Source organism: Nuphar pumila, chromosome 11 (assembly GCF_984573655.1).
Source record: "Nuphar pumila chromosome 11, dmNupPumi1.hap1.1, whole genome shotgun sequence".
Taxonomy (NCBI): domain Eukaryota; kingdom Viridiplantae; phylum Streptophyta; class Magnoliopsida; order Nymphaeales; family Nymphaeaceae; genus Nuphar; species Nuphar pumila.
This window is the reverse complement of record NC_143259.1, coordinates 110,115,162-110,141,321: the sequence shown is the minus strand read 5'-3', so window position 1 is coordinate 110,141,321 and position 26,160 is coordinate 110,115,162. Positions and strand designations below refer to the sequence as shown.

Genomic DNA, 26,160 nt, shown 5'->3' with positions numbered 1-26,160 from the left:
TGAATATGGCAAGAGATATATAAATCAATCTTTTGTTTAATAGTATACCACATAAAACCAATGCAATTTAATTTCTTGTTTATTGGTATTCTTCCACCTCTCCGGCATCGAGTTTAATTTGGTAAGCATTATATGATTCGTTTGTAAATTCTTGGATACCAGATTCCTTGATTTTATGATCATCTCAAAGTGTCTGAATCACAGCCATAACAGTTTCATCTATAATACATTCCTTGAAATTTTAATATTCAAAACAGCAGCTACTTGTTTTTTGCTCTACAAAGTGATTCTAATACAATGGTTGTTGTGGCAAATAAAGTTTTGCTTCTATATTTTTTATTCCCAACAGAATACACCGTAAGTGGTATATGGAGTGAAGCAATGGCATTTGTTATTCCCACCATCTTTATTTTAACAAGAATTCCAAAAAATTTGTCCTTCATGGTTACGAAATTTATTGATATTTTGATATTTAGTTTTAGAACATAAGGAATTGAGAGCATGGAGGCTCCGGTCGGGATAAACAAAGAACACAATATATAGTCAGAAAAAAAGAAAACAAACATGAAAAACATAGAAATTTAGGCTCAGTGCAATTTTTTTCAACCACTAACTCCATATCTTCATAAGCAAGCCAACAATTTTGTGCCATTTTTTGAACGGATACAGTTGGTAATGATCAAAGAGAAATTTTAGAGAAAAACTTTCATAAAATTTTGCAGTCCTCACACAGGAAGGACTAATTGCTTCCCATACGGTTAAAAGGGATTATCGCCAAAGGCACTGAACTGACGTAGAGACAAACTTGTATGAAAAAGTATTTCATGGAATTCATAACTGGGTAAAATGGATTGAGTGAAGGTATTGAAACTTTTTTTTGCATAATCTTCAATGGAGGTTTTGAAACTAGTAGGTAAGTTTGGTTTGCTGAGACATGTGCATGAATCAGAATCACATGAGGCTCTATGTGATTCTGATTCTCATTTAAATGAGAAAGCAACTCTCATTTGTAAAGGCAAATGAGTCCATTTCTCACCACCCATTTTCTCGTGTTTGTTTAGCTGATCCCAATGAGATTCGTTCTCATTTGCATGAGTTCAAATCTTATGAGACCCAACCAAACATGCCCTAAAATAAAGCCAGTCACTGGAAACTAGGACAATATCAATATTTAACAGAATGACACAAATGATATTGTTTATTGAAGATGCTACAGTGGAACTGGTAAAAATGGATCGTCAATTAAGGTATGAACTAAAATAGAACCACATTCATTTGAGGAATTATGACATTGTATTTAATATTTAAGTGACAATAAAAGCAGGGCTGAAGGATGAAACAGACCAGCCGCAGTAAGATGGGGAACTACCTTGGGATGGCGGAAAGATTACTGTCAGATAGCAGAAGCATTACAATACATATAGATTTGAACTTTGAATAACCCCTTTCAGCATTGTCAACAAGTTATTCCTTCCCACATTATAACAAAAGAAAATCAAGTGCCTGAATATCCATCTCTACACAGCGTGTATAAGAAGGGCTTCAGCATCTTATAGGACACTTCTACTCATTCCAAAAGAGAACCTCTCCTTGAACCGTCTTCTACAGCAATAAGTGGGGGCCATTGGTCTTCACAACAAACAGCAACTGTGAGGACTCCAAAAGGTTTCAGTGGAGCCCCAACAAGCAAAAAACATGTGCAATGGACTGAATTAAGAAAACTCCACCCAAAACATGTTCAGCCGTCATGAATTTCTTCACCTGCAACTCCAAGAGAGGGTTCTCCTTCTCTAATACTGGATGAAAGTTCAGATGGCAACTACGAAGTTGACTCAGATCATATTAGCTAGTCAAATACTCCCATGTAAAAAGCACACAGTAAGCTGTATTATTTAAAGACAAATAAAAGAGGTTTAATATTACAAACTATAATCATGAGCATAAAAAGTTCAGATCTTTTTTTTCTTTTGAAGGAACAAGTACAGCATAAATGATCTTTCTGCGAAAAGTACAAAAAAAGTCAATAACTGGCAGATCCACCAATTGTGTTCATCAGGGAGTACGAAAGAGGACATAAAATTTATGGAACAAGCAGTCCCATGTGTAAGGTTGAGCGAGTAAAACCATGCACAAAAGTTTAATGAGGACTTCCATAGAAAGAAATATAGATTATCCTATGTTGTATTGCTTGATGTGATGATGGGGACACTATATCAAACACAAAAATAAAGAAATACTTTTTCAAAGGGTATGAAACTCATAATCAACATAGAGCAACCAATCCTCATATTTATTTTGAATCATAAATTGATCAACAAAATATGAAGTCATCAAAAAACAATAAACGTTCTTTCCAACTAAGTCCAATGCACATTTCATCAATGGAAATGCTAGCCCAAGGTTTGTGATACTATTCAAACTAAGATATTTGTGCACTAAGAGCAGCAATGAAGAAAAAGTACAGAAACACATTGCTGAATAAGGCAATTTCACAAAAGTTGGTTGCACCTACATTTGTTGCATGATTCCCAATTCCCAATAAAAACCTGATTTCCTTGGGTAAATCAATTGGAAATCGAGCAAATGGAAGACGAAAAAGATGGCATGAATGGAGATGGTGTTGCTGAACATAGAACACAGCATAAATCAGCTGGGCACGGTTCCGAGTGCTGGGTATGTGCACAAAAATTGAGAAAATCCATTTTAGAGGGATCAACTAAGAGGGAAAATGCTCAAAAAGAGGGAATCAATGGCTAAGATGATGGAGGAGGAGAAATACATACCTCTACATGTCAAAGGGGCTGTGGGTGATGCAAATCTACTGGGACACAGTTTCTAAGGCCGGAAATGGCACAAATCCCAAGAAATATTCACTTTAGAGAAGAATGGCTAGGGGAAATCCCCAGAGAAAAGAAAAAAAAGGAAATGGGGAAGATAACAGTCACATCAACGTTGCTGGAGCTGTAGAAGGCACAGATTCCAAGGAAGAAGGCGGAACAAATCCCTAAGTGAGGTCGGCTAGGGTGAAGAAGAGAAAGGTGTCTGTAGATCCGGATCTGTATTTCATAGTAGCAAACCCTGTAAAACTAGCTCTAAGCTAGCCAAACCAAATGTATTTGACTTTGTATTCGTTGATTGTGTGTCTCTGGTCATTTTATGCACTCCAACACCTTGTCCAACTTGTATTTTGAGATCTAAGAAGCTTAGCTTAGGCTTTGGGAGGTCATTGAAAGGTCGGTCGAGTATTGTTGTCTAAATCCCTAGTCAGGAAGGAGCAGCAAGTCCAAGTGTTGCAGCTACACGCACAAGTGTCACAGTTGTGCACACAAGTGTTGCATATGTGCAAACCATGACCTTGCCTACCGACACAAGGGACGAGCAAGTGTTGCGGCCATGTAACATGTGTCATAGCTGTGCACATAAGTGATGCACACTCGGCTAGCCGAAAAAAACATAAACATATTATGGAAACTGTTAGGACCTTACTTATCTCTATAAATGATGCAAAGAGTTTTTGGGCCAAAGCCGTTCTAACATCAACTTGATAAATAGAATGCCCTCATCATCCTTTCGAAACATTTCTCCATATGAAAAATTATTTGAAAGAACTCCCGATTATAAACGTTTGAGAATTTTCGGTTGCAAATGTTTTGGCATTTTACATGAGAGAGACAACTTATCTCCAAAAGTCATTGAATATGTATTCATCGATTAAGGAGAAAATCAAAAAGGTTTTAGATGTTTTGACTTTAAGAATAACAAACTTTATGTTTCTAAAAGTGTAACTTTTTTAGAAAATGAAAATGGATTTGAGATAACTAAGGAAAAAGACGAAATAGATTATAACTTTTTATTTGATTTCTTGTCACAAGAAGAATTAACATCTTGTAATGTTTCTTCAAATGATAATTTCTTTAGTGATAATGGTGATAATGATGGGCATTCTAATGTTAAAAATTCCAAATCGAGTAATGAGAATATTATTGATAAACCAATACAAGTATATACCCGGTGTGAGCAAAAGAATCCTCCAAGTCACTTAGAAAAAATATACACGTGATGCCTTTGTAGACGATCCAATTGTGTCTCTATTCCACCTAGTAGGTTTGTATCATATGATACCTTGACACCAAATTATAGAGCATGCTTACTAGCCTTACATTCCTACTATGAATCATTGCATTATAACGATGCTAAAAATATTTCACATTGGGTTGAAGTAATGAATGTAGAATTGGATGCTTTTAAAAGGGTTAATACTTGAAAATCAATTTTATTAATCTTAAGCTATGTCACAGGGATTCGGCTAGCAGGGTGCCGCACCCGCGTCGATGTGGGTGCGGTCAACCCGGCCCTGGGTGCGTTGACTCTCGTCGGGGGGAGCCCCCGGACCCTCCTTTCTGCAAGGGCAAAAACTCTGAATCAGGCTCCACAACTCATCAGCTCGACCCCTCCCCTGCACAAATTTTATATTATATATATTATATATATATATATATATATTTTTGCCGCACCCCCGCACCCATGTGACATAGATCTTAAGAAATAAAGTTATAGGATGTAGATGGGTTTTCAAGGTTAAAACCAATAGTGATGCGACCCTAGAAAGATATAAAGTCAAGTTAGTTGCCAAAGGATATTCTCAAGAATATGAAATTGACTATGAGGAAACCTTAGACCCAGTAGCTAGAATGACAAGTGTTCGGACCTTCATAGTTGTTGCTTTAATCCAAAAATGACCCATATAAAATGTTTTCCTTAACGAGGAATTAAGTGAGGAGGTTTATATGAATCCTCCATCGAGAGTTAATATTGAAAATGGTAAAATTCTTAAACTAAAAAAAAACTTGTAAGACTTTAAACAAGCCTCAAAGGCCTGGTACGATAGATTTAGTAGGGTCATGTCTTCTTTAGGTTTTCATTCATGTTATAATAACACTGCTCTTTTTATTAAAAGTATAAATACCAAAGTAGTCATACTTCTACTTTACGTAGATGATATGATAAGTGACCAACAGGGAGTTAGTTATATTAAAAATATTTAAAAAAAAATTGACATGTCTGACTTGGGTTATTAAGATATTTTCTATGCATTCAAGTTGCATACTCTCTCAGGGAGTACATTCTGTCTAAAATGAAGCTGGGTGCAGACCTTTGCGTCAAATCTAGAATTTCAGATAACAAGAAAGTAGAAACCCCAGAAGTAACCAATGCTAAGTAAAGGCTTGAAGATGGGACTCTTCTTGAAGATATTGCACCCTATCATCAGCTGATCAAGGCACTCACTTACTTATCCATCATCAAACCGGATATAGCTCAGGAAAATTCATTTTGTCTGTCAGTCTCAGCATGCTCCGACCATTATGCACATAAGCGTTGTGTTAAAAATTATCAGATACATCAAGAATACCATCACTAAAGGGTTTTTTTATCTTCTTCCTATCTGGATTTATTTGCTTATACTGATATTGATTGGGGAGAAAATCTCAATGATAGAATCTCAACTACACATTTTTTTGTGTTTTTAGGAAATTCTCTAATTTCATAGAGATGCAAGAAGTAGCAAAAGGTATCTTTGTCCTCAACTGAAGCTAAATATCGAGGCAATGGCTACAACAACAATGAAATTTATATGGTTGTCAAGTCTTCTCAAAGATATGGGCATAATCATCTCTTCTTCTTTGAATCTGTGTTGTGGTAACAAAAGTACAATCTACATTACAAGCAATGATACCTTCTATGAACGTACCAAACACATTGAGATGGATTACCATTATATCAGCGATAAATATTTGAGAAGAACTATTATATTGTTGTATTTCACCTCAGACTATCAGCTTGCAGATTTCTCACCAAAGCTTTTCCTGCACCTTGTTTTATTTTCCTCTTTAACAAACTTTCGATTATTTCACCATAAGTTTAAGTGGGAGTGTGAAAATATTGTATACATGTATGTATATATCTATGGATAGATAAATATATCCATATACATAGTTATTAATCTTATAATAGTCAAATGCCCTAATAAGGGCATTTTAGTCATTTTCTTTTGTAATAAAATTGTTTATTAAAATAGTTATTTTTATTTGTTTTTATTTATTTTTACTTTTCTGATTTTGTAATTAGAGGAGCCATTAGGGGCTCTGGTCTTTTTGACCATAGAGTCGTTGGGAGCCCCCAATGGTCTCTCTATTCTCTCCTTTTTCACTTGTATAAATAGGAGTGTGATCCCCCCTATTCTTTAAAGCTTTTACTAAAGTACTTAATAAGACCCTATATTTTTTACTTTTGTGTTTTCCCTTTGTTGGCTATTTGTGTTGTCCTTTAGTGGACTTGTGTTTGTGCACATTGTGAGTGTGATCTTGTTTAGTCCTTAGTGGCATTGGCTTGTGCTTGAGCACTTTTTGTGATTATCATCTCGTAAGCCCTTTGTGCCAATGTTTTTATCACTTCCGCTATTTCATTATAGTGGTAAGGTGGTAACGCTTTGTACCAGACTTTTTTGATGTGGCAGGTTCAAATCCTGCCTCGTAAAAAAGGTAAAAATGATATATTTTTTGGAATTCGGTCAAGCTCAGCTCTGCTCGAGCTCGGAGGCGAGGCGAGCTTGGACAACGTTGTTCAAGATCTCCTCCGAACTCCAGCAGAGTTCAAGCAATGGTTTTTCTGGCTGAGCCGAGCTTGAACAGCCCAAGCTCGGCTCGTGTGCACCCCTACCGACTAGTGTTTTTTACTACTTAGGACAAGAGGCTTCCCTCCCTCTGTTTCTCACTCCACTTTAACTTCTCTTTTTGCTGAAAGGCAGCAGCTGCAGCAAGTAAACTTGTTGTTTGTCTTTTGTCGCCATCTTGTAGCAGCAAAGGGGGCTGCCTTGGACTGTAGCAAGCCCACCTAGGGGACCAAACACTTCATCTTGCAACTAGGATTTACCACCAGTTAGGTAAACATAAAACCCACAAAAGGTGTCGCGAGTGGCAGGCTAGACTAGAGTCCTTGATTGTGAAGCTTGCCAAGTTTGTGAGATCGTGTTGCTTTCTTGAGCAACAAGCAGGTCGCTACCTTCTTGATCAAACCAGCCTAATACAACTTGTAGCACAACACAAGCATATACACTCATGAATAAATGCACAATTATCCTATATTCTAGAAAACGCTATGAAACTACACTGTCAATTATGAACCAAAATATAAAGCAATGTCAAAGGTATCTAGTCAACTAACAAATAATGATTAATAAATATATATTTAACAATAAACATGTTAGAACAGGTATCTGTGAATCCAAAGCAGTTACAGAGGAGAGACGATATTGCTAGGGTGGTATTCCTTCAGTTCCTATGATTCCCAATAGGGATATCGTGTGTGGTGTTTCATTATTTATAGAACATGATGTACAATGCTAAACAAATACAACCCTCTTAATAAAAGAGATATACACAAATAAGAAATCAAACAAATATAAAGGCATACATAAATAGCACACTAAGTAACAAAAGTTCTATGTAAGTTGGAACTAGATCTAGATTTAATATTCAGATCCAGTAACTTTATCTCATAATAGTCTCCCTCAAGTCGTACATAGTAATCACCATGGACAACTTGGACTTCAAATACCAAAACCGTAGATTTGTCAAGCCTTTGGTGAAGAGACCTGTTATTTGGTTTTTTGAGCCAATGAATCTTGATTTAAGTTCCCCATCTTCAATTTTGCTTTTGATGAAGTGTTAATCAATCTCTATGTGCTTGGTCTTTTCATGATGAACAGGATTCAAGGAGATCTTGATCACACTCTGATTGTCACATAATAAAACTGATCTAGGCATTGTTTCATCTAGCTCATGTAAAAAACTCTTTATCTATGTCAACTCTTAGGTAGTTGTTGCTATAGCTCGATATTCAGCTTTAGTAATTGACCAAGCTACGTCTCTCTTATTACAGCTTGACCAAGAAACTAAATTATTCTCGACAAATATACAATAACCTGAAACCAATCTCCTTTCATCTAGGTCTTCTGCCCAATCAGCATCTGAATAAGCCATAACTATGAGTAGATCGATCACCCATGGTGACCTTCGAATACCTTAGAATCCGCTTCACTGCTTCCATATGGGTAGTTTTTGGTTGGTACATGAATTGAAACATTTGGTTTACTACATGCACAACATCTGGCCAGGTGAAAGTGAGATATTGCAATATTCCCACAATACCCTGGTATTCAGTAGGGTCATTATATAACTCTCCATCATTAACAGCATGTGTTAATAAAGGCTTGCAATCAGACATACCTTTTTTGCTCAAGAAATATAGTGTATTTATGCCAAGTCAAAACCACACCATATTTCCTTTTATCAACCTCAACTTCCAAGAAGTATTTCAACTGGCAAAGATCCTTCATCTTAAAACGTCAGAAAACAAGTTTTGGATCATGTGAATCTAAACTATATGTAGGTTTTTCAAGTTCTTTAAAAATCGATGGCCCACAATGTACCAAAAATTCAAGACCTAAAAAACCTTATTTTTGTGTCCAAAAAACATGATCCAAAGCATGGTTCCTAAAACTATGTTGAATGCATCTATAAAGTCTGATTGAGAAGATATAACTTACACTTATGGTTTCTATTAGGTGGGAGTAGGTGCCCGTATCATTACTATTTAATAATCAAGGTATTCAAGTGCACCCTTAGGGTCCGTTTGTGTGTCACATAAAGCGGGGGCTTTCCCAAAAACGTACTCTCATCGATGCATTTTCGCAAAGCCTATAGTGGCAACACAGACATCGGGTTTCCTTTCCACGAGAAAAAAGAGCTTGAAATCAATGTAGGACCTCCCCCTTCATGGAAAATGTTTCCCGTTGGAGGGGAGGGTCAATTCCTTTTCAACAAAAGATGACTCCATGAAAGAAATATCACAGAGCCCTCTTCCTCGGCACGCAAATGTGCCCTTAGGGCCCGTTTGCATGTTTCAGAAAAGAGAAGTTTTTCGCAGAAATGCATAGGCACCTATGTCATGTTTGCGAGCCCCACAATGCTGAAAGAATGGCCCTATGAAGAACGTGAGGGTGAGGCGTGAGAGAGAGAGAGAGAGAGCTGTGGCAGTAAAAAGGGGGGGGGGGGGGAGAGAGAGAGAGAGAGGGGACTTCACAATAGAAGTCAGTGCCCTACTTCATGTATATATATATATATATATATACAAAGTAGTAACTGGGTTAGACCAAATATTTGGATCCATACCCAAACATAAAGTTACATGTTACATTAGAGAACCCAACATTAAACTGGAAAACCCGATCCAGTTTATAATACAATCTTAATACCCTCCCTCAAGTTGTGCATGGTCTTGTACCATGGACAACTTGCCTTTGAGATACCAAAACCGCGCACTCGTAAGTCCTTTGGTAAGTAGATCAGCAACTTGATCTTCTGTTGGTACATAGACTGGAATAACTTTTTTGTCTTCTACCTTCTGTCGGACAAAATGTTGATCGATCTCTATGTGTTTCGTTCAACCATGGTGGATAGGATTGAAAGCAATTTGAATGGCACTTTGATTATCGCAAAACAGATTCACAACCTTCACTTTTTCTCCTATCTCTGTTAATAAATGTCTTAACCACGTAACTTCGGCAATGACAGAGGCCATGGATCGGTACTCAGCTTCTGTACTTGAACGCGCAACAGCACATTGCTTCTGGGTACTCCATGCTATTAAGTTTTCATCAACATACACACAATACCCAGAGACTGACTTTCTATCGTCTGGATCTCCTGCCCAATCTGCATCTGCATATACTTCTAGTTGTCTATGTTCTCCTTTTGCCTTTGATTGACGATAAGCAAGCCCATCTCCAAGAGTACCCTTCAAGTACCGAAGAATTCTTTTAACTGCATTCATGTGTTATGTATGTAGATCATGCATGAACTGAGAGACTTGATTCACTGCATATACAATATCTGGCCTCGTAAAAGTAAGATATTGAAGCATCCCAACTAAGCGACGATAATATTTCGGGTCCTCATAGATCTCCCCATCTTGAGCACTGAGTTTATGGTTTAACATGCTAGGAGTATTCAATGGTTTGTAGTTCTTCATTCCTGACTTCTCCAAAAGATCTAGAGCGTACTTGTGTTGGGTCAACAAGAGGCTAGTATCTTGTCGATCAACTTCAACCCCCAAGAAATATCGTAGGACACCCAGGTCCTTTATCTTGAACTTCTGGCTCAATAGGATCTTTGTAGCCTCTATATGCTTACAAGAACTTCCTGTAATAATAATGTCATCTACATATATGAGAAGTAAGGTGCTGACCTAGTGTTCTCGAAAAATGAACAATGAATGATCAAGTTGAGAACGGACGAATCCATATCGTTGTACTTCAATGGAGAAACTGTCAAACCATGACCGAGATGCTTGTTTTAGTCCATATATAGCTCGTCGCAACCTGCAAACATGTGTCTCAGGATTGTTTTCTGCATAACCAAGAGGTTGCTCCATGTAAACTTCCTCCTTTAGATCACCATGTAAGAATGCATTTTTAACATCAAGTTGACTTAGAGACCATCCATGTTGAACCGCCAAGGATAACACAAGTTGAATGGTTCCCATTTTTACAACTGGACTAAAGGTCTCGTCATAGTCTTCTCCATATGCTTGTGTGAAGTCTTTAACAACTAGTCTTGCCTTATATCTTTCAATGGATCCGTCAGGTTTGTACTTGATTTTATATACCCACTTAGACCCTACAACATTCTTATCCAGAGGTCTAGGAACTATTTTCCAGGTCCTACATTCATGCAAGGCTCCCATTTCTTCATTCATTGCATCTGCCCATTTTGATGACAAGGAGGCTTGGGGGAAATCGATGGGTTCTTACTGTTTCTCAACCTGTGCAACAAATAACTGCATTTCTGTGGAAAAATTCTCATAGCTTACCCATCTTTCAATAGGGTGTCTGATTCTTTCCTAACGTCTAACCTGCTCAGTTACGTGGGGTGTATCCCTTCTCCTGGCATATACTGCCCCTTTGAATCTTCTGTCATTTGGACGAGCAGTACCAAATGTCAAGGTTTCTTCTGTGATGAGAGGCACAGTAGATCCCTGAGCAACTGTCAACACGTTCCCACTAGATTCTGCATTGGTTTCTATGGGCTCACACTCATCTATCACTGTGTGACATGGAGCAGAGTTATCCATCTCTAGCTGATTAAACAATTCATTCGCTAGCCACGGCTGATAGCTTTCTTCCTCCTTAGTAACCCTTGCCTCTTTGTTCAAGATCTGAACATTGCTCTCATCAAAGACAACGTTTCGTGAGATTTTAATGCGTCGAGTGCCTGGATCATAGCATCGATATCCTTTATACTTTTCAGCATACCCAACAAACCTGCATCTACAAGCTTTATCCTAAAATTTGTTACGTTGGGAATTGTCAATGTGAACATAGCATACACATCCAAACACTCGTAGTTGACTGTATTGAGGTTGGATACCAAATAACACGAAATAAGGAGTCAAATTATTCAACATTTTCATCGGTAAACGATTTATTACATAAACCGCAGAGTGGAAAGCTTTTATCCAAAGACTTAAAGGAATATGAGTGTCATGCAACATACTTAGGGCACTTTCAACAATATGACGATGTTTTCTTTCCGCAACCCCATTTTCTTGCGGTGTGTGTGGGCAAGATATTCTACGCCTTATCACGTTGTTTTGAAGAAATTCAATAAATTCCTTTGATAGATACTCTCCCCCTCCGTCACACTGGAATTGTTGAATACTTGTCGAAAATTGATTGACAACAAGAGCATGAAATAAACGAAAGAATTTGAATACCTCAGATTTGTATTTCATAAAATAAATCCAAGTATATCTGGAATAACTATCAATGAATGTGACATAATAGCGACAGACAGACAAAGAGGGTTGGGGAGCAGGTCCCCAAACATTAGAATGAATAAGTTCAAAAGGAAAAGAAGCTCTTTCATTTATTGAATTGAAGGAAAGTACATGACTCTTACACAACTGACAACTAGAACAAAGGAAACCATCAACCTTATTATACGGGCTTAACCTTGAAATAAAACCGCTCGACACCAGTTTCTCAAGAGAAGCATTATTACAATGACCCAAACGACAATGCCAAATATTTGGCTTATTATACGAAGATAAACTCAAACAATCCTTAGATGAATCCAATTTGAACGGTTGACCAATGGACGATTTTGATCCAGCTCTACGAACAGGTGAAGAAGTCTCTTTGAGGATATACATATTTCCCTTTCGCTCTCCCTCAACGAGCATCTTCTTCGTTAGTGGATCCTTGACACAGACAGAAGGAGTAAATTCGACGCAAGAATGAATGTCATCAACCAATTTAGAAACGGAAATGATATTTTTGACAATATTAGGAGAATGAAAAACATTGGACAATTTAGGGAACCATCAGAAAGAGGAATATTCACATTTCCAGTGTAAGTTATTGGATGGAGAGCTCCATCTCCAGTTTTAATACTTGCATTTCCATGATAAGGGATAGGTTTCAAAATCTTACCAATATCACCTGTCACGTGAGCTGCAGCTCCAGAATCAACATATCAAGTGTCCTGATCACCCTGTTTGAAATTCAATCCTGACAAAGCTGATATTAAAAGGCTCTTGACATTGTCTTTATCCCATTGATTTCTTCCAGCTTTTCCCTTGCTCGACGACCCTGTGACATTCATTTTCTCTTTGTTTTGTGGGTTGTGCCAACAATTTGCCTTGATATGTCCCTTTTTGTTGCACAAATAGCATGTTGGGACATTTTTGAAATTGTGATTTCCCGAAAAACTACCTGACGGCATGCTAGGCGTGGGCAACAATCCACGCCCCCCTTGATTATTTCTTATCTGTCCATGTCCTCCTCGAAAGTGGCCACGTCCTCTCCCTGAATTTGTCCCTGTAAACAATACTTCTTGGCTTCCTGAATTGTTGCCTACATCTTCTCCTTTAATGGAAATTTCATATTGTAGTAATTTTGCCCGAAGATCCTCAAAGTTAGGAAGTGAAGGAAGACACAAGAGAGACGTTACCAGCATATGATAATCTGATCCAAGCCCGTTTAGCACTTGTTGAACTTTATCCTTATCAAAAATCACACAGCCCACCATAGTCAATTGATCTGTGATGATCTTCACCTTGTTCATATACTCTGTAAGAGTCATGCTTTCTTTCTTTAGGAGTTGAAACTCCATCTTCAAATGCATAATTCTTGCCTCTGAGATTTGAAAATAGGTCTACGCAAGTTATTCCCACAACTCCATTGCTGAGCACTTATCTGGAATACCTACAAGAACCACTTGCGAAAGAGTAGAGGTAATGTAGGCTACAACAGCTTGATCTCGTTTTCTTCAAGTGGTGAATTCAAGATTTCAAATCAACTTGTTAGAAGCCTCTCCCTTATCATCCACAATTTCCTGCACAATAAATTCTGGTGGTGCAAAGATCGTTCCATCTAAGTGTCCATAGAGATCGAGGCTCTTAATGAAAGGCAGTATCTGCCTCTTCCAGGTCAAATAGTTATTGTTGCTCAGTTTGTCTGAGATAAGTTGACCGAGAAAACTAGATGGCAGGGTAGGAGAGTCCATGAAAACTGAACTGTAAACTAAATGTATTTGACGGCTGCCAAACACTTAAGGAATGACTTTAGATCTGAAATAAATTCAGACCAGATTAAATGAAGAATAAAGAATAAAGAAATTGGTATTTTAGATCTGGAAGGAATGACCAGAAATCAGGAATAAAGGAATGAATTTGGATCACGAAGAAATTATAAAATGATTCGCTTCAGATCTGAAGTGAACTCAGATCAAACCGTGACAGGCGAAGAAGACGCAGCAACTAAGAAAACAGATCTGATCTTTGGATTAGATCTGATCCTGATCTTAGACTTGAATAAAACAGATGCAACAACCAAAGCACAATATATGAATCTAAAACAGTCGATGACTGTTTTCAACTTGATACAAAATCTGATGTCAGAACACACGTCTGGGCAGATTCGGACTTCAGATAGCCTTTGGGTCTGACTGTCTGATCCAAATCAGACGTGATGAACAAAAAAAAATAGGTAAAGAGGGCAGCAATCATGCAGGGTCTAATTAAGAGAGCAGCAGTCACGCAGTCGAAGAGATCTACGATCAGATCTATGATCAGATCTGAACCGATAGTTGAAGAAAACATAAGGTCGATGACTAAACAGAGAGGATGTAGACAAAAATGGGAGAGGGTATGCAGACAAAAATGGGGCACGGTAATAGAAAAGAAGGCAGATGGAAGAACCTGGAAGAAGTAACACCTAGGACGTTGATCTCGCTGGATAGTCCTGGACGAAACAGCACCTGTAGTGTCGATCTCGCTGGACACGCCCTTCGGAGTCGATTCACGGTGCAGAAGCCTGCTCTGATACCATGAAAGAATGGCCCTATGAAGAACGTGAGGGTGAGGCGTGAGTGAGAGAGAGTTGCGGCAGTAAAAAAAAAAGGGGGGGGGGCTTCACAATAGAAGTCAGTGCCCTACTTCATGTATATATATATATACAAAGTAGTAAATGGGTTGGACCAAATATTTGGATCCATACCCAAACATAAAGTTACATGTTACATTAGAGAACCCAACATTAAACTGGAAAACCCGATCCAGTTTATAATACAATCTTAATAAATGCAACACAAACATGGGAGCTACTTTCCTCGTGAAAATCAGTTCTCATTTTACACGCTGGAGCCCTTTCTAGATATTCAGTTCCCATGGGGGTGGTCCGATTTGTTTTTCATGAAAGGTGTCGCGACACCTTCTTCCATGACAAGCAAACACGCCTTGGAGCACCTCTTTTATTTCCTGAATATGTTCATCTGAGCTTCTTGTAATAATGATGTCATCCACATATATAAGCAAAACAATCATATATCATTTACCTTTGTGAATGAACAACGAATGATCGAGTGAATATTTGTATAAGCCATGCATTTTTATTTCTAGAGAAAAAATCTTGAACCATGAACGAAAAACTTGTTTTAGCCAATTATTGCTCTCTTAAGTTTGCACACATATTCAACTGAATCATATTCAACGTGTCCTTGTTGTTTTATGTAGACTTCTTCTTTCAAGTCTCCATGTAAGAATGAATTCTTAACATCATGTTAATTTAGAACCCAACCATTATCCATTGTTAGGGACAAGATACGTATTGTCCTCATTTTAACCACAGGGTTAAACATCTTCTCATAATCCATGTTATATTCTTGAGTAAAGCCCCTTGCAACAAGTCGGCTCTTATACCTTTCAATGGTCTCATCTGGCTTACACTTAATCTTATAAACCTATTTTGACCCTGTGACATTCTTATATGAAGGCCAGAAGGCCTTCTAACCACTTCTCATGTTTGGCATTCATGTAATGCCTTCCTTTCATTATTCAGGGCTTCATCCCATTTTTTATTCTAAATGGCTTGGGAATAAGAAATTGGTTCTTCTTGTTTTTCGATCGCATAGATTTGTTGGGGAGTAATACGCCATGCACTTTATCGAATTCGCTCCTTGAGTTGAAAACCTTCGATGAGCCTTAAATCTGATGGGATTGTTACCCTCAAATCGTTTGATCTCACAAATTGAGGCAAACCTTCTCCTTTCCATACTAGGATCCTCCATCAAGCTTTGTTTTATGGTGATGAACGAGGCGAACAATCATAAGCTCTGATGCCAAAATGATGTAGTGAGCAAGAGCAATGTTAGTTATTTCTCACAATTTTCTTGAATTTCCTATTTTTTAATTAATTCCTAGATTGTTAGATTCTCTTCACGATCTTGAGTTCCAAGGTTGCAATTTGATAAAAGTGAGTAGGAGGATCGCTCATGAACCCCGCAAGAATCGACACCCTAGCTAAAACCTTAATTATCTATAAAAGCAAGAATTAATGAAACATAATAAAAATTGCACGAAAAATAACTAAAAGATACTCATAATCATTCATCAAGCTCCTATTGGATCCTTACTCATTACAAAACAAAACCCACTTAAACTGACCCATTATAATCCAAATTCCTCCTCAAATCAACCGGATCCCACCCATACCTATTACCATCCTATACAACAAGTCCCAAGATCAGATTCCACCAAGGTTCAACTCAAGCATCCAAATTCACATAAGGCCCGTGGAGATCCAATGGCAGAATTTAAAGTAGGTCTGGCTCATTTGTAATGTTTATGTATTTATCAATGCTTTAGATCATTGCAAGTGCACACAAAAGAATTCCAACACCTAGCAAAACAAGCTCAGATTCAGGAGACCATTGAGAAGCAAATTTCCAGGTATATTGGTGGACTTGAGTATCGCATATGCAGCAAATTGAGAAGTATCACAATCATATCTCTTCAGCAAGCAATTCAGAATGCATTGGATCATGATGCAGAGTTGAAATAATAAAAAGAAAAACCTCTACATGTTCCTAAACCTACCCAAACCCAAATAATTGAAACCGACTTAAAATCCAATCCAAAACCTTTCCCAGAACCTAGCAAATGTCTAGATCTAATTAAAAAAGAGTTGGATCCAAAAACGTATCTTGAATATACTATCCCAATATCCGAAAACCATAACTTGAACTTACCCAAACCCAGTTAATCCAATCCCAAGTGGACATTCCCCAAAACTTACCTATACCAAACCCATCTTGGATCTAAAGCCTATTAACGATATCAAAAACCTTCGTACTACTGTCTCCCCTAAGCCAAAAATATACCAAAACCTAAGCCTGCTTGTAATGGATCAACAATGGCATGAAGAGCAACATTATGGACTGGAAGATACAGGTCCTCTTCTTGTCGACTTTTCCACCCAGGATGAAATTGGCACTGGATCCATTTGACCAAAATTGATATAGAGATCCGAATGACTATGGATGGATTGGAAAGAATACTCCTAGCTTTATCACGCATATTGGATTAGATCCAACAAGTTCTCTCTTTCTAAAGCAGCATAGAGACTCGTATCCATATTTGTGGCTTCATAACTCACAAAGTAGAATGAAACTGGAAGAAGCGCAAGCAAATCTAGACTTGAGGGCCTGTCTTCTCCAACTCTAGGAGAATGATACAGGAACAGAGCAGAAGAATCTGGTCCATAAGGATTCATTTTTATCTATTTGCATTTTAGAACTTTTTGTATTTGGATCTTGTTGATCCACAATTTTAGGATAGATTTTATCTTTTTAGAAGGTTATCTTAATAGGTAGTTTATTTTTATCAAAATTAGGAAATCTTTTTTAAGAGGATGAGAGGTCTAGATAGAAGATTTAAAGTTGGATATGAGACAATTTTTGGTTTTATTGATTTCCAGTTAAATTCTAGTTTTTCTTTTTTTTTCTTTGAAATTTCCCCAATTTCCTAGATATTCCTAATTTAAATAAATTCATAGTTGCATAGAATTTTATGCAAATCTGTTCTCGGGTTTACATCACAAAGCCACAACATCAACCAGCCTACAATCTTGCATATCTCTCTTACAGCCTCGTTCCAAGTCTTCAACAGCTTTTACTCTTTCTAATTATGACTACTAGTTTCATGACAACCTTTCTCAATGGTGCAAACATGACCAAACCATCTGAAACAACATTATTTTTCCATTCTCCTTTTATTGGCAATACTTCTGAACATCTTCTACCATATTTATACCTAATCTTATCACTAGTTGCCACCCCACCTATCTTAACATGCACACTTCTACAAGTGTACTCTCTATTCATGGCGCAAATACTTCAACTAACCAGTCATAACCTAATATCAGTACTTCCTCACTAAACTTGCACTCTATATTTTCTATTTTTCCTACTAACTCTTAAACTATTCTTCACTAATGTACAACTAACAAGTGCTGCATACAAATTTGGGCTTTGGAACTGATGTGTATAATCACGTAATCATTATCCCACTTTTAGGCAATCTTTTTTGCACCACATGAATACATGAAACACCATTTTTCCATGGCTATGGTACATGATGCATAGCTAAGACATGGATAATACCATGGATATATGGTACAACACAGAGGCATGTCACTCATCCATAAATATGCATTCCTAGGTCCAAATATAATAAATAATTAACATGTTGGTTTAGTTACTAGATTCTCTAAACTTAGGTGGACTGTATTGCTAATAAGCCTTGTTACTTGAATATAGGATCCATTTTAGCCCATGGCTTGAACACCGATTCACCATATGTTTATCAAATTGCTGTGTGTGCCCAAGCTAATATGAAATTGTATGTTAATATCTGCTAAGTTCTTTACATAACGACTACCATGGGTGCAAGTGCATCAAGAAGAGCATCATCAAAGTTACAAGTTAAGCAATATCTATTTACTCGCGGAAAAAATTTATACTGCCCCAATATTGCCCAAGGTCTCATACAAAGTCTCAATAACATATACTAATACAATTACAAACAACATTTTAGGAGGATGCACCCATAGACCACTGGTGGTCAGAAGTGTTTTTTCTGCAGCACAAGTCTTATGCATCTCTTCATTTTATGCTCCTAAATCATAGACAAATGTGATGAACATATGTAAGCCCACAATTTTTTTATGCACAGCAATTGCAGTATGGCATTAGCATGATCAAACATTATTTACAACTTTAACAGGGAGACTTCAATATACTCCTTGTGCCTCCTTATGTGTTATTCATAATGGAAAACTACACAGGAACACGTCAGTTTCCACGTGACATAGCAAATAAAGCTTGATGAAGGATTAGTTGTACACTTTCCCAGATTGCACAAGCTACACAATTGCGAAGAATGTCATCATCTGTTGGAAGCATGCTCTAGGAAAAGAGCAATCCAAAATCACAGAATCAAGTCTCCAAACAGATTTTGCTATTTTGGCTGAAAGAATCCAGCTAACCCAGCTAAATTTGACGCCCGCCTCCCACACAGACAGGAGCATGGAGCAGCACACAGAATTTATTCATGCACAGTAAATATCTAACAAATCTAGGAAACACGATTGCATTGTACACAATAAATTACATGTTAAAGGTGTCTGAAGAGAAGAAGGTGGTGCCAAATGAAGAGATAGAAATAATGTAAGAGAAATGACTTTGGCACTATTGATTAATCACCTCGTGGGCACAAGAAACCATATGCAATCAATTAACATCAAACCAAAATTATAAGGAGAAACATATAAACCAACAAATAGTCTTACTAAGAGATGGAGAACATACAACATATTGTGTGTTCACTTTTGGATGGAAGAGAGGTAAGACAAAAAGATGCCTATTAATTTGAGGACTATAAGTAAAAGCAACCGATTGAGATGGTAACAAAAGACCAAGTAAAGAAACCTTTCCTAATACAAGTAAAAGTTATGTGTTAAGAAAGCATAATACATTTCACACCTTAATGCTGCAGCTTCCGCCTTGCCAGTGCTGGGGCCTTCTTAGGGATGTAAACCTTGTAGTTCACCTGTAAGACAATTACCATCAGCACGCTAGTATTTACAGCACTCTCTCCAATTAGAATTTCAAAGCTTACATTTGATGGCAGTTATAAATGGAAATCTTTTGGAGGTAAAACAAATAATGGTCAACTTTAAATGTGTCATATACCGTTGTTACAGGTATACCACTATGAGAAGCTACATAAAAGCACTACTACTCACCTGCACCAGTTCCCCCCCACGCATGACAGACATAGTCTTTTTCTCAAATTGTGAATTTTCTGTTGTTACTCGCTCACTGCCATTTTGGTATAAATTATTCTTAACAGAATCAGGGCCTCTTGAAGCAACTGAAGCAGGTTTATTAGATACACTAGCCCCTACATCATGAACCACACTACTTACAGGAGCAGGCCCTGATCTCGCAATAGATTCCTTCTGAAAATTGTCTTTTTCTCCTGACACTGTGGTAGGAGTTCCCATTGATACAGTTGTGACTTTTCGACTTTTATTCTGACCAGAAGCAGAATTCCTGTTGCCACCGGTAGCTTGCCTAGCTTCACTCACTTCAGTATCTTTGCAATTATTATTGTTCTTCTCATAGTTGCAGACTGTGGAAATGTGAATTGAAGAAGCCACAATTTTTCTGTCTTGTAATGAATCAGAATAATTTGAATGAATGTTGCTACTATTCCAACCACATTGTTGATCTCCTAGAGTCCTACCAGTAGAGTGGGCCCCATCTGGCAAGCCAACAGAACTTTCTTCAGTCACCCTGCTTGCCTTACCATCAACTTTTGCAATGGCTTGTGTACAGCCACCACCACTGACTCGCTCACTTACAAGTGATTGTGTTTTCTCATGCTGTTTGTCATGGAGCCTTTTGAAATTTTCCAACGCCTTCTGTCTTAATATTGCTTCCAAATTCTTGGCATCAGAACTACCATGATTGGTGGAGCTATCAGCATTACCACCAACCCCACGATTGATTAAACCATCGCCTTGATCAGAATGCTCGTGACCATCTTGCGATACCCTCCCATCAAGTACATCATTTGGAGGATGTGCTTCTCTCCCATTTTCATGAATTCTGTAAGGATTAATCTTCACTATATTACTTGAATCAATACAAGGGATATTATCATCTGCACCCATTTCCCACCTTTCACTGTCTTCTATAGTTTTGGTTTCAGTAGCATGCTCAGTACCAAAAGACGCAGATAACCGAATTTCACACTTCCCCTGTTCCACGTAGCATTCGTCACCTCTCCGAGAGCCACCATCATCATAAATTCGTGACACCATAAACTCTTCATCATCCATTCGTTGTTCCCTACTTTCTCTTTTCGCCAAATTTTGCACGTTCTCCATCGATTCCTCTTTAGTAACTCTGCACCCGCCACATGAGGATGATCTCCCAGGGTTGTGCCCATTACTGTTTCTTACATCGCCCTTAATCAATTTTCTCTTCCTCACTTCACCTTGCTTAGGCCCGTCCCCTCTAACATGCCCCGTCCTTTTTGACCTCCCATGACTGCCTTCTTCTTCACCACTGTAGCGATCCCTACAAGTCGAGCAACTTTCGAACGAAGAATAGCTACTACAAGAACTTGGTGAATCCCTACGAGACCGTGTACTCCTCTTCCTCTTCTGCTTCACCTTACTCGATTTCTTCCTATACTCTCCATCGGACTTCCTAGATCCCTTCCTCCTCTTCAGCTGCGCCATAGAGTCGTCATCGCTGCTAGGGCTTCGAGCCCTTTTCCTCTTCGCCTCCTTCCGCCTCCGTTTCCTCCTGGTGTATGAATCTTCCGAATCAGAAGTAGAAGTAGATGAAGATCGATCGCGGCGACGCTTCTTGGACTTACGTTTCACCCTCCGCACCTGGACGTAGCGATTCACGCCGCAGATCCAGCCCGGATTCGAGAATCGCAAAGAAAAAGAAAAAGGGAAAGCATCCAAACATATCAATTCCAAATGGAGGAACGCCCACAGATGAAAAACCCTAACCCTAGACCGACCATGAAGCACAAATTCAACATATAATTCCACCCAAAACCAAACAGATTTTCTTCAATCACCAAGAAATTAGGGTTCTATGTTTTGTTACTGACCTCATCGTCATCCTTGGAACCGCTTTTTATTGATCTTGAAGAATCCTTCATCCCTGCAAAAGCAAAAAAAAAAGGAAGACGAGGAGAAACAAAAAATAAACGAGTTAGACGGGACAAGATTGAATCAAAGAAACCCTACACGCTACCATGCATTAACCCTAATCTCTCTCTCACACACACACACACGCTACCATGCATTAACCCTAATCTCTCTCTCTCTCTCTCTCTCTCTCTCTCTCTGGTGTTTCTTCTTTTGACGAAGTGCAAACAGGAGAAAAAGATGGATCAGGTTTGACCCAATACTAGCCATATAGGACCCAAATGTGGACCTACTAGAAGGTTCGGATTCAGGTCGGATATCTGACCGAATCTGAAATCATTCGATAGCCGAAGTTAATAATAGGATCTGGATGCAGTATCAAGTTTTGCATCTAATTCCAAATATATGTAATGTCGAATTTTAAGGTTTTTAAATGTGGATTTGGTATTAACTGATCCTTATCCAACTAAATCTGAATCTGAATCCAATTATGCTAGATTCATTTAGGTCGGACTCGGTAATCTGAATCCTATATCCAACCCGAGTCTGACCTGTTTACATCTAGAGTACGTCATCTAATGACAAGTGTATGGCACTGATTTGCTTAAAAATAATGTGCTGGCCTCATTTGAAATTGGTCCATGTTAGGTCTATAAGGTCACTATTTTCCATTGGATTTTATGGATCATTCCCAAGGTACTATTTGGACGCCACTGAAGCCAGTATAACCTGGTTTTCATTGAAAAACAAGTTTTTGGGCCAAAGCTTGGTTTTATGTCCTTTTACTTTGGATAACACAAAACCACGTTTTGGTTCAAAACCAGGTTTGTGAAAACCTGGACCACCCCAGTTTCTTCACTTACCCCAAGTTTAGAAAGCATAGTTTTGTGTGTGTGTGTGCGTTAGGGGGTATCTCCAACACACCACCACCACCCCTCTCCATGCCCTTCCACCGTCTTCTTTCTAGTACGGCCATATCCGGCAGGTTACCGGCCAAAAATGGCCAGATTCCAAAACATAAATGCCAGCCATTTTCCGGTGGTGGGTGGCTAGAAAATGGCTGAAACAAAAAATAAATAAATAAATAAATATATATATATATATATATATATTATAAAAAATGCTCTTTGTAGCCATTTTCTGGTCACCCACCAACCCAAAATGTCTAGGATGGGTGTTTTTTTAACATAAATGCCAGCCATTTTTCGGTGGTGGGTGGCTAGAAAATGGCTGAAAAATAAAAAATATTTTTTTTTTATAAAAAATGCACTTTGTAGTCATTTTCTGGTCACCCACCAACTGAAAAATGGCTGGGATGGTTTTTTTTTTAACATAAATGCCAGCCATTTTTCAGTGTTGGGTGGCTAGAAAATGGCTGAAATTAACATATATATATATATATATAATAAAAAATGCACTTTGTAGACATTTTCTGGTCACCCCCTAACAGGAAAAATGGCTGGGATGCTGGGTGGCTGTAAAATGGCTAGCAATACTTTTTTTTGTTTTTTAATAATTATTGCAAACAAAAAAAAAAACGCAACAACCAATCTTTTTGTTTACCAAACACTTTAAATCCAAGTTTTTAAAAATCAGAAACATGGTTTTGAGGCAAAACCAAATTTTCCCAGAAACCTAGTTTTTCCCTTGTCATCCAAACAGGTTCTAAAGCTGTTAAGGGATGGGGATTCCAACCCATCAAGATGCAGCCGAACCTGCCCAAATATAAACTGTTGGAGGGGTTGACTCTCATCCAGAATGGGCCTCAAATTCCTTGATAATCAACTGGATGGCTTGGACCGACTTGTTGGTTACTTTGCACAGTAGGAGGGTGTCCTCTGCAAATATAAACGAGGTACTAGGGCTGTAATACTTGGGAATTTTTGGGATGCTAATGTCACCTTTATACACTGCAACAGGGAGTATGGGAGGTGGATGGGGGTACGACTATCGTGTTCTAAGCAAATGCCACCTGGGTTGTCTAGGCATTTGTCCAAGCTAATCAAAGGTGCCCTACGAGTAGGGATGGCAGTGGACCAGGGGGGGACAAGGGCTCCACCCCCCGCTCCCTCTCAAAAATTTTGCCCTCCATCTTCGGTCCATTCCAGTCTCAAAATAGTTGTCCTCATCCCTGTTTATGTTTCAAAATAATTTTATTCCTATTTTAAGAGAAATAAGAAAAAATAAAAAATTAAGAAAGAAAGGGTTTAAGGTTAGGAATATATATATATATATATATATATATATATATATTAGATTTTATAACATATAAGGGTAAATTAATAATTTCATTAACAAAAATCTGGGACGGGGTGAGGCGAGGGCAAGATTAAGTTCATCCCCATATGGGTTTTAATTTTCACCTTTATTCCCGCCTTCATGTTTTGATTTTGACTTTCATTCTCGGACTATTTTTTGTTTTATGTCCTTTATCTCCGGTTCAAATGTAGCATGTTCGGACGGATCCCTATTTTTTTCTCAATCCACTGCCATCCCTACCTATGAGTTTTAAAGGTTTACTGTTGTAGTTTGATTCATAGGTAACAAAACCAAAATGATGCGAGAAACAATACATGAAGCAAAAACGGGAAAGCCAATGTTACAACAACAACAACAATGCCTTCATCCCAAACAATTGGGGTCGGCCATATAAATCAAAAAGAAAATCATTTTGGGTCCTCCACATGAATCCTTCTCCTCCAATCATTTCTATCCAATGTCATGTCCTCGGTGAGGTTCAAAACCAGAAGCAGGATATAATTATAAAATATGAAGCATGAGTGGAAGCAAGTAAGAAATGACATGAACACAAGTATAAAACTATATAAAACCAACATAAAAGCTTGTTATAAAAAATTATTATTTTGTAATATGATAAACATAGAAACTAAGTTAGGGTAAAGGTAGTAAGAAGTAACAATAAGCAAGAGAAAAATGTTAAGGAAGCAAAAAGGAATCGATTTGGAAAACGAGGTAGAAGTGGGCTCTTTATTGACGGGAATCAAGTTTCCCATATTTTAGAAATGAGTTTCTCAAAACTTCTTCTCCTTTTGAGAAAGCGAGAAGTTTGATTATCCCAAGTAAACTTCCCCTTATAGTAAGAAGCTTTCCGTAATTATGGTTTTGATCATTCACAACGACATTTGTAAGGTTGTCAAAGACTTTTTTGCCAAGGGTAATTAAGATGTTTAGGAAAATTAAGTTGGCTCATTTAGTGCTTATTCCTAAGATTCGTGGTGCTTCCTCCCTTTTGGACTTTGGACTTAAAATGTCATTTATAAGATTCTTACCAAAATTATGGTGAATCGTATGTCATATTTTCTCCAAAATTAAATCAAGGGGGCATTTATTAAAGAGAGAGATTCAAGAAAGTATTCTCCTTGTGCATGAAGCAATAGACTCTATTATCCATCATATTAAAGGCATTTTTAGCTTCTTGCTGGAATTAAGATATGCTAAGTCTATTTGTATTCCCCTTAATATACCGGCTCAGCTGGCTTCTCATCTTAAGTAGGGCGCTATTAGTCTGGCAAGTGTCAGGTTTTCCTATGACCACTGTTCTCAGGTAAGCTAAAAATGAACCACTGTTTGGATATTATCTGTATCCGCAAGCGTATTGAAAGCTGAAGACTCGTTTTTTTATCTTATGATGGGCGTGTTTGTCTCATAAAACACGTTTAGCAAGCTTTTCTCTTTACTGAACATTGGCCTTCAAACTTCCAGATTCAGTGATATCTGCTATTGAACGTTGTCTTTGTGTGTTTCTATGGAACGGGAGTGATGAGAAGTCTCACATGCATCTCATTCGATGGGATGTCCGCTGCAGACCTGTTGACGAAAGGGGCATTGGCCTTAGACGTATCTGATATTAGTAAGGCAAATTTGGCCTACTTAGCTGGGTCCATTCTTTGTAACTGGAGTTCCTTTCTCAAGGATAAGTACTTGCGTAGACAGAGTTTATGGACTGTTAAGAGGGGTGCTCATAGCTCTTGTTTGTAGGGTATCGTGTGGGGGCTGGTCCCTCATTAAGAACCATTTTAGCTGGAAACTTGGCAATGGTTTTACTTGCAGATTTTGGACTGAGCCATGGGGACCTAGTATTCTGTGCAATAGCAATAATGGGGGACCGCATACAATACCATCCGAAGACTGTTGTTCTCTTGGTCTGTTTGTGATGCAGTTATTCACTTTAAAGATAAGGGGCCTTCGGCTCTAATTTATGGTTGTCTCTTGGACTCTATCTCCTTAGGTGATGATTCAGATTGTTTACTATGGGATAATGTTTCTTTCACAGTTATCCGTAGAAGTCATATTTGGGAGTGTTAGATATTTTATAAAGGGCTACGTATGTAATTAAGCACTCATTATAAATTATCTATGTTAGAGGCCCTTATACAATGATGATCGTATAAGATTGGGCCATATGACATCTTATAAAGTATGGTTATAATAATGCGTAGATACCTCACGTGTCCTTATATGTTAATTTTTTATTTTATGATGGGCTGAATTGAAAAGAAGACAAT

At 38.0% G+C, this 26,160-nt stretch overlaps 1 protein-coding gene across 2 annotated transcripts; it reads right to left on the bottom strand.

The window, feature by feature from the left end:
* Positions 1-1,222: 1,222 nt before the first annotated feature.
* On the bottom strand, positions 1,223-21,843 carry LOC149822815 (uncharacterized). Of its 2 annotated transcripts, none has more exons than XM_089980065.1 (4): positions 21,595-21,843; positions 19,703-21,364; positions 19,440-19,506; positions 1,223-1,883 (listed from the first exon to the last, which is right to left on the bottom strand). In XM_089980065.1, exons 1-3 carry the CDS (start codon positions 21,643-21,645, stop codon positions 19,441-19,443), a joined length of 1,779 nt encoding a protein of 592 aa, XP_089836191.1. In that variant the 5' UTR covers positions 21,646-21,843; the 3' UTR covers positions 1,223-1,883; position 19,440. The 2 variants fall into 2 exon arrangements, with proteins under 2 accessions (XP_089836191.1, XP_089836192.1); XM_089980066.1 differs by having other exon boundaries at positions 1,223-1,819.
* Between the last annotated feature and the right edge of the window lie 4,317 nt (positions 21,844-26,160).